This window comes from Cariama cristata, unplaced genomic scaffold (assembly GCF_000690535.1).
Source record: "Cariama cristata isolate BGI_N322 unplaced genomic scaffold, ASM69053v1 scaffold16379, whole genome shotgun sequence".
In the NCBI taxonomy this organism is placed as follows: domain Eukaryota; kingdom Metazoa; phylum Chordata; class Aves; order Cariamiformes; family Cariamidae; genus Cariama; species Cariama cristata.
Genome location: NW_009637566.1, coordinates 2,335 through 11,835, shown reverse-complemented (window position 1 = coordinate 11,835; position 9,501 = coordinate 2,335). Strand labels below are relative to the sequence as shown.

At 39.0% G+C, this 9,501-nt stretch overlaps 1 protein-coding gene across 7 annotated transcripts in view; it reads right to left on the bottom strand.

Moving 5' to 3' along the window:
* The window catches only part of CREM (cAMP responsive element modulator), a 30,732-nt gene extending 23,486 nt beyond the window's left edge, over positions 1 to 7,246 (bottom strand). For 5 of the 7 annotated variants that reach the window (XM_009708385.1, XM_009708387.1, XM_009708388.1 and 2 more), the window contains exon 1: positions 6,424 to 6,543. In XM_009708385.1, the coding sequence (XP_009706687.1) occupies positions 6,424 to 6,543 (120 nt within the window). Of the gene's footprint in view, positions 1 to 6,423; positions 6,548 to 7,199 lie in introns of those variants that run through there. The other 2 variants (XM_009708384.1, XM_009708386.1) reach the window with 2 other exon arrangements.
* Between the last annotated feature and the right edge of the window lie 2,255 nt (positions 7,247 to 9,501).

Genomic DNA, 9,501 nt, shown 5'->3' with positions numbered 1-9,501 from the left:
ATTGAGGCCATTTCTAACCCTGAAATGGAAACAATCATTCCTTAAATGGCATTAAATGGCAACATGTAAATAGAACATACAAACCTTCTTCCCAATCTATAAAACAAATATTATCATAAATTTATCAGAAATAGATATTTGAGATTGAGATCAAGAAAGTCTCAAATATCTGAACTGTATATGTTTTGTGTCAAAGCTGACATCATCCTAAACCCAAGCTTCAAGGAAAGAGCACAGAGCAGACTAAATGTTTGCAAAGCATGCTAACTTTTCAAATCATTACAAAGGCAATTTCACCAAACTTTTCAATTTACTGCCGTCTTTGTGAGAGCTGCAATCTGATACAATACTCTGTGTGTAAGAAAGAACTTTCTGAGTACAATACAGGCAAAACAGTACAAGGTGAACAATTTATGAGTTTCTTTTTAGTACACAATGGGTCAGGCACATACGATCAGGAAGTAATCCAGTACTCAAGATTAAGAAACACTACATTCATTTAAAAGCTCCTTATTCAGTATAACCACACAAGAAAAAAAGGAAAGCACACTCAGCTAATACTCTTTTAGACCAAAGTTTACAATATCACAGGAGAATTGTTTTTTTCTCATTAATTCAGATAAGATATTAAACAGGGGGTAGGGTTGAGGGAAGAGGAGATGGTAGTATTTTAAAACTGGATCAAACCAAAATTGATTTGTTTGTTCATTTGTATCTATTTTAAACAGCTCAATTTGATTTGATCACTGTTTCCTGAGTTTCCACAAATATCCAAAGGTTATACAATGTGTAACCTATGAACTTTACTTTAAAATGTCTGTGATTCTTCTGTATTAGGTTTATTTTCTGTAACTAAGACTGAAGAAATCTTTCCAGCTTCATAATCTGCATTGCTTTCATAAATATTAGAAATTATTAAAACAAATTCAATCCACATTTCCCTTTGCATTGTTTTCAAACGGAATATTCCCATGTATATCAAAATACTAGTACCTTTTGACACTATCATGCATAAATGCTTACTGCAACAGACTTGGCAAAAAAATTATTTTCTGACATCAGTGATGAGCAATGCTAGCTTTGACATCATTACTTCAAGGACTGTCTGGCACAATGACGGAAAACAATCCTCAGAAGCAACTCAGGAACACAGAGGGTGAGGGGAAGCTTAAAACATTAAGCACCCGGTTAAACAGTATAAGGGTTATGTCCCTGGCAATGGCAAAGAGACTTCAGATGTTGTAATGTCCTTTTGGGTTCTAGTCTTTTAGGTATGCAACAGTCAAATCTAATAGCTTCAACAAGTATCAACCATGCATCCTGTCATAACAGTATGGTCCCATACTTCATATGTTTGGAAATGTAAGTGCTCTCTTCTCTAAGAGGAGAGAGAAAAGTAGCCAGTAAAAAAGATGCTGAACTACTTCATACTGAGGCATGCATTTTTTCAGAGAAAGAGGTTACTCATCAGTTACCTGACTTCAAGATGCGTTGTCCATCTGAACAGTTATACTGTAAATGTACACACTCTGGTCAGCCAAGGTCAGGTAACTTTTCTCTACAGAGGTTACATTCACACTCAACCCCTCATACCTTAAACATTGCTGATATGAAGTATGTAGTACACAGCTCCATCTGATTTCTGTCCCTGCTGTAGAATCTAAACACTACAAAGACTCCAGAAGTAAAGTGAAAAGTACTTCTGGAAAAGGCAAAGACAAGGCAAACCCATCCTGGATTCACCTAATAAAAGAGCAAAGGACTCACCACACTTAGGCACCAAGTAGTTTCTACGAGGAAAAGCTGAAGACAGGGAAGTTTTGGTCAAATCCAGAGCTAATGCCAAAAAAGAAGCACGTAGTTTTAAGGAAGGCAAGGTTAGGCTGATTTTAGCCATTTGGTGACAGCATACCCTTGAGGGAGCACAAAATGGTGACAAGGCTGTGGGTTTCTAATCCTCATCAACTCATCAACTTTGCTAAATTGGACTTGCATTTGGCAGGCTGGTTTTAGAGCCTGCAAATTTCCACAGGGCTCAATCTGTTGGGAGCAAGATTTAACACGAAGTTTGATGCTGACAGCCCACAAGGAGAATACCCCATAAGTGCTAAACCTGAGCAGTCCCAGCTTGCAATGGCTATGCACTCCAGGCTCCAGAAAACTCCCTCTGCTCTCTCTGACAGAAGGTCTCACATTGTAAATCCTAACCCGTGTCCAGTTCAGGGCAAGCACCAAGAGGTCAACAGATTGCATCTCAGACCAAGACAGCAGGCAGCTCTGATAGACAGAACATGACAAAGTTTACAAAAAGCAATTCAAAGAAGAAACCATGAAGGATGTAGGATTAAAGAAAAAAACCAAACACAACTGAAAGTATTTTTGTCAAATCTGAAAAAAGTCTAAGTACATTGCTCTTACATTTTAATAGTTATATTTAGCGTAGCTGAGCACAGGGCAACACAGAATGCAATACGGCCTCTAGAAATCCTGCAAAAGGAACATCTAATTTCTCTTTGAATACCAGTGCAGGTGTAATTGTTCCAAGATACAAGTCTGACTATCATCAACATCACCAGAATATTCCAGTCCAAATTAACTTCCTTTTAAGAACAGTCCTATATGTAATAATATAAGATCTGTGCATGCGAGACAGAACCCATACAGCCCATCTCAAAACAGGTTGAGAAATTTTCCACCTTGCACCTTTGTTCTTCCCTGAAGGAAATGCATCAAGCTTCTGTACAGGTGTTCACAGAATCACAGAATGATTGGGTCGGAAGGGACCTTAAAGATCACCCAGTTCCAACCCCCTTGCCATGGGCAGGGACACCTTCCACTAGACCAGGTTGCTCAAAGCCCCATCCAACTTGGCCTTGAACACTTCCAGGGATGGGGCATCCACAACTTCTCTGGGCAACCTGTTCCAGTGCCTCAGTACCCTCATGGAGGAGAATTTCTTACTAATATCTGATCTAAATCTACCCTCTTCCATTTAAAGCCATTGCCCCTTGTCCTATAACTACACACTCTTGTAAAAAGTCCCTCACCAGCTTTCTTGTAGGCCCTCCTTTAGGTACTGGAAGGCTGCTCTAAGGTCTCCCCAGAGCCTTCTCTTGTCCAGGTTGAACAACCCCAACTGTCTCAGCCTGTCTTCATAGGAAAGGTGCTCCAGCCCTCTGTATACTTCCAACAGGCTCTAAAGACAACCACTAAAATATTTACAAATTAGTATTTTCTTACCTAATTCTTTTGGTGGCTGGATCACCAAAACAATACCGTGCCAATTCATTAATGAGTTGAAAGTGAGGGATGCAAGAAATTAAACTATAAAAGTGATCTTATTCTACAGTAATTTTATTTAAAAAAGAACCCTTTAAAGATAGAAATTGACAATTTGCCTCAATGGATAAAAGATGTCTCTCATTTTTGCTAGTTTCTAATTTACTGATTTTTGCTTTTGCAGAAAAAGTAATTTTACTTTCATTGCCAAAATTACAGGAATATATAGCAATATCTATTACACAAGCCGGGGGAAAAAAAAATAAATAAAAATCACCAAACCAACACACTATCTTTTCTGCACATTTGCCAGAAAATTAGTAGGAGAGATGATTGGAACTTGGCACAAGGTACATTTCAGTCACTTTAAGTGGTTGTCTTCTCTTAACTGCACTGCTCTGGAGGCCAAAGAGGGAGAAGGAGTTATCTGTGCCCTTCTGTAACAGTCAAAACACACACAGACCCTGGACCAGCAGCACAGCCACAAATTCCTCAGAAACACCCCGAGTTTCCCATCCCATACCAGCAAAAGCAGATGGAAGATGTCCCACATGAGGCCCCTGCCTCAAGCAGGGGTTAACATCTCAACATCCACCTCTAACCCTCACCATGACAAAGCATCTCACCCTCTGAGCCTGCCAGGTAGGAACATAAGCTAAGAAAGTCCTCCTCATCTTAAGCCGAAGAAATGTCACATCAAGGCCTTTCAGCAATAAGCTTTTCGTCAGGGCCTGTTTTACTAAAAGAAATGCTGTGGCAGTTCAGCCTCAAGGGGTGGGCATGGACTCCCAGCTGCCCCAGGCAGGGAGGGCAGCGGCGCGGCCTGCAGGTCCCAGGGAGCAGCCAGCCAGGTCGGCGGCAATGCCAGGCGACCGAGGCAACAGGCCTCTCCACTGGAGGCCCCTCAGCTTCACTGTTTTCCACAGAGTGACACAATTGCATCAACCTCACTTTTCTGGATGGCCTAGGAGGGGGACATTGACTCCAGCTATGAGTGCCGAGCAGTTCTTACACGTCCAGGCTGGCTCTCTAGGCCATCTGTACAAAAAGAGGGACTCCCAGATGTCAACTCCAGACTGTTATCCTCAGCCTTCAAACTGAAGTGCATGTGTTTCATTTTAGTGCTAATTGACAGAGATCCATCAGTACTTCAGAGTTATTAGTTTTAACTGAAAGACCTGAAGCCCATGCCCAGTCTGCCTGAATCGTCACACACAGTCCTCAAGCATTAAAATGCAGATAAACATAAAAAGTGTTTTCCCCGGGGGACCCAGCAGAGGCCTTCCTACAGCATTAGTGACAGCTTTGCTTCTAGATCAACAATAAAAATCCCAAGTGACAGAATTCACAGCTACTTTCTTCAGAGACTATTGCACAAGACAACAGATTTTACACGTAAATCATCCTATGAAGTTAAAACACAAAATTTGAACTGAACTATCAAAGAAAGAAGAAATGAGGGGATGACATCAACAGAGCAAACCAAATAAAATTCTTGGATTCATGCTCCATTCTTAAAGGAAAAAAAAAACCACAACCAAACAAAACCAAACAGTATTCCCAATGCTGTATGTATCAAAACCACAACAAATACCATAGGTAACAAAACCAACAAATAAGCATTCATGAATATTTTGCAGTCTACTTTGTGTCTGAAGATCTGACAAAAAGCAGTTGCTTTCAGTCTTGAAAATATACCTATATGTAAATCAAGTATCTAACATACCAAATACATGGCATCAAATCTTGCCAAGTAACTTCCAATGATGAAATTCTGTAAGATGTTCTTTAAAAATCAGTTCCTTTATTTCATGTGAGAAACATTCACCTATGTAGTTTTTAAGAGAGGACAAAGTCTGTGAAGCAAAGGTTTATTTCAGCGCTGGGTGCATGGGAGATCACCTCCATGATCCTCCTGCATGCACACTGGTTAGTCTAACATCCACAAATGTATTTAGGACAGTCATTCATATTCATGTCATTTCCCAGAAATCTTATACATATTTAAATGACTTCCCCGAAGTTATTTACATCTATTCCCTTCCACTTGCATCTGCGCACTGTTGTCTAGGGGTCTTCTTTGGGGGTCGTGGTGTGAAGGCTCAAAGTCTTCCTCTCAGTTAAACTTCTTATTCCGGTGCTTGTGCTCTATTGTTTCAGCTACATTGCAAACCCAAGTGGGCAGTTAATCCTCTCCTCCAGATAAGGACGGGAATGTGTCATCCAGGAAAAGGCTAATCATGGCTAAGGCAAGTGGTGTCTCTGTCCCCATACTTATCTTAACCCTATACCTGAATACATAATGCCCTGTCTCCATCCCCATATTTGGGTACCTGGAAACTTACATTCTTTCCAACTGCCTGTCTATTTATGACTTAAGCAAAACTATGATATTATTTATCACATTTCACAAAGGGTTTTTGAAGATCCTTCTATGGCATCTATACAGCTTCCTGAAGCTATAAAATCTTAATACTGGCAAGAACACTATTTCTCTCAAGCACTGAACGCTTCAGTGCGTATTTTTAATGTTTGAGAATTATTACTATGTTATCTTTCATCCACTAACTACCAAAGAAGAATCCAAGTACAACTACTATACAGAGCATGTAAAGTGTATTTTTAGATCTGCAGACACTGTCATTGGATGTACAGGGGTGAAACCAAGCACACGTTAAAAATGTACTTGCAAGAAGATGAAACACATTCTGCACAAAAACTGGAACTAGGAAAGAACCGTGATCGCTTTTATTCATTTTTCATTTTTGTTACATAACACATCTTCAAGACACAAGTTTTAGCTATGTTTGATTTTGCAGCCACGTCAACTCGTTAAGATCCTATTCACATCTCTATAACAAACATAATCATCTTGGAAAAGTGTAAAAAAAACCCAACAAACAATGCCTACTAATCACTCTGAAAAGCCTGGTCTCCTAAAAGTGTTACCTTTCAACTGATGTTATACTAGCCCTTTGTTAAATACCGCAGGCACAGTTTTCAGTGTATTTTTGCTATATTTTTCCTATTTAATAACAAGACTTATAGAACATAAGAACGCCATGCAAATTGATAATTTAAAAATCGTAACAGTTCTGAATATCACTTGATTGTTTTTTCTTATCTTTCCACATTTCAACTTACCTCAGACCCTGCGGAAATCTGACTTTGGCCTGGCTGATTCTGAAGGTGACCAGCATCTCTTTCTGGCACAGAATCCAGTGCATTGTCATCCTGTTGCGATTCAACCATTTCCATGGTCATCTGTCTAAAAGTAAGTACACACACATTTAAATAATGCAGTGCAGGCAGGTGTACCAGGCACCTAGGAAGAAAAGAGCAATTCCAGACTATTTTATATTTGGAGCAGACAACTAACAGAAAATAAATAGATTTCTCTCAAATTATCAGATTAACTGAAGTCCTTTCTTCCTGTTCCCCCATACTGAAATATTCATTCATATAGCTAGGAGCTCAAAAACAAGTACGAAAGCTGCACGAGAGGGGCAGTTATGGAAATGGTTCTCAGAGGAGGAACAAGCAGAGAGTCCCAGGCTCCCATGTAGTCTTGACAGCAGGGCAGGGAGGACAGGGCTCCGGAGCAGCCCACCAGCATTGCCCACAGCAAGTCCCTCGTGCCTCACATCTCCCACCAGACAAGGCTCAAGTTGACCAGCAGCCACATGCTGCTGCTACAGGCCTCCAGAACCTTCTGAGATACTGACCCCTAGCTGGGATCTACACTTGAATTGTCTGTAAACTACTCACAGCTCAAGACCTGCAAAGATTCTTCTCATTTTGCAGGTTTAAAAGTAGGGTAAATTTCACAGAAGAATAAGCAACTCCCTGACCCTCAATTTAAACTATGAGTTTAAACTCCATAGAGAAGGCTTCCAAATATATCTGCTACATAAAAATGCAATTATCTGACAGTTGCTTTTCTATATTTCTAGGCACACTTAGCCATAACAGAAGGTGTGTGTATTACAACAAGAGCTTGGTTCTCTTCAGCTCCCTTTCTCTCCTACCAAACCCTGCACTGAAGGAGGTGCAACATTGAACAGGTGATGTCACAAACATTGCCATGGCAAAGGTCAATATACAAACAGAACAGAGACAGGACAGGGTCAGGCAGAGGCAGGCAGGACAACCTGCAGGCACGCTCCCACCTACACATTACTTACACAAGGAACTGAGGCCACAAAAGGAAGATGTGATATAGTTATGGGATTTAAGAGGCAGCAAATCTCACTTCCTCAGGTTCAGTTACTGTAACTAGGGGATGGCAAGCCTGTCCGAACTCAAAGTTCAACTGTTTCAACTGGCTGATAGTTACTGCAGTTTCTTCTCAGGTCTTGCACTGAGAGGTGGAAGAGACAGGGAAGAAAGCCTGCTATGCACCTGACTCCAAGGCTCCTCAATCTAGTCCCACAAGTGAAAAGTTAACTACATTAAATCAAATTAAATGTAAACCCAACTCCTTTCGCGGCACTATTTTACAGAATAATCCACAGTCTTCGAGGAGAAATTTTTTTTTATTCACCCTTTTTGCCTATAATAAAAGCACGAAAATATGAAAAGGAATCCACTCAAATGATGCAGAGATGCATATTTCTAGCTTATATTCCCACAATGGTATTCTACTGATCAGACTTAACAGTACTACAGCTAGTGGTAGCCAAGCTGTACACAATTCAAGATTTCATGGGTTAACATTAGTATTTCTGCCAATAGAAGTTACATACTCTATGCCAGTATCAATTCAGATTAGATTCGTAAGGAAACATTTTACACCTAAAAATCTTTCTACATTCCTGTCTTGTCAGTTACCACTAATTACCTTTTTCTCTAGATACAATCTAATTAAAGATCTACTGAAATTCACCAAAGTTGAGCAACTCGAGGAAGAATGTTTTCACCAAGGTTTCCACTGTAATTTTCCATAACAAGAGGTTTCTTATTAAATCATTCTGGTTTTATATATGCATTCAATATAATAATAAAAAAAGTAGAAAAAAAAATGTTCCTCCTTAGTAAACTAGGACCATCCACAGAGTCTCAAGCATGAAAGCTCTATCTAGTTCATGTAAGAATGCCTCCATAAGCTTCAGAACAGCTCACACACCAAGGAAGATTAAATAATGCACAAGTACTGGCAACATATTCATTGCAATCTCTTCCTAAAGATGGGAATATAGTCAGAATTAATTCACTTTATTCAGGCCCTGAAGTATTTTCTTATCCAAAGCCATCTGTCACAGATAACCTACCACTGGAAAAAAAACAAAAACATAAGTACTTTTATTCCCACTAAATGCATTCCATAGAAATTTTACCCAGAAAGAGCCATTCTTCATGTTGTAAAAAATATGGTTTAGTTTTCTAAATTTTAGCTTAATACCTCACTGATTACAGAACACTATAAAAATTATTTATTTTTACAGGATTTTTCTCCCAAAGTCTTTTCACATGCTGTGTTCCAGTAACTGTGTTAGCAAATAGCTATGCAAAGAGCATCAGTGCAGCAGAAAATCTAACAGAAAGTTATTCCTAGTATTTTACAAAATACAGTACAGAGAAAAGATTGTATTTTTTACATTATCTATGTTAAATTAGAAAAACAACAGCAAGTATTATACATGCCAGTGAAGTGATAAATATCATCAAGAATTATGACACACATGAAAAACTCAGAAATTTAAATAGATTTTCCATCTATAACTGGGTACATTCTGACTCTTAACAGAAATGATTGCCTATTTTAAGTCTTTAGCAAAGTGGAGTAAAATCTGAAAATTTGTATACTGCTTTTAATTACCCTTTTTGGTTTTGACCACCATTAAATGCAACTGTTACCCTAGAACACAGCAAAATACTCTTTCTAGGTAAGTTAAAATCCACTTCTTTGTGACAACCTGGTAATTCTAGTATGTTTATAAACAGAGACTCAACTAAAAATACCATCTAAATATAAAGACCTAGCTATAGCCTATAAAACTGAAACAAAAATAACAAAGGGCGTAAGTTATTTTAAAAGATATACTGGTTATCTTGGCATAAAAGTTCAGTAAGAAAGATGACTACAGACAAAATGTAGCACATTAGTATCATAATTAAAACATGTTAAAAGATTATGAATCTTCGGTAGACATAACTATAGGGGATTACTGAACTTGCAGGTGAAGGTGAGCTGCAGTCATTTGAGCCCACAAGGTCAGAAGT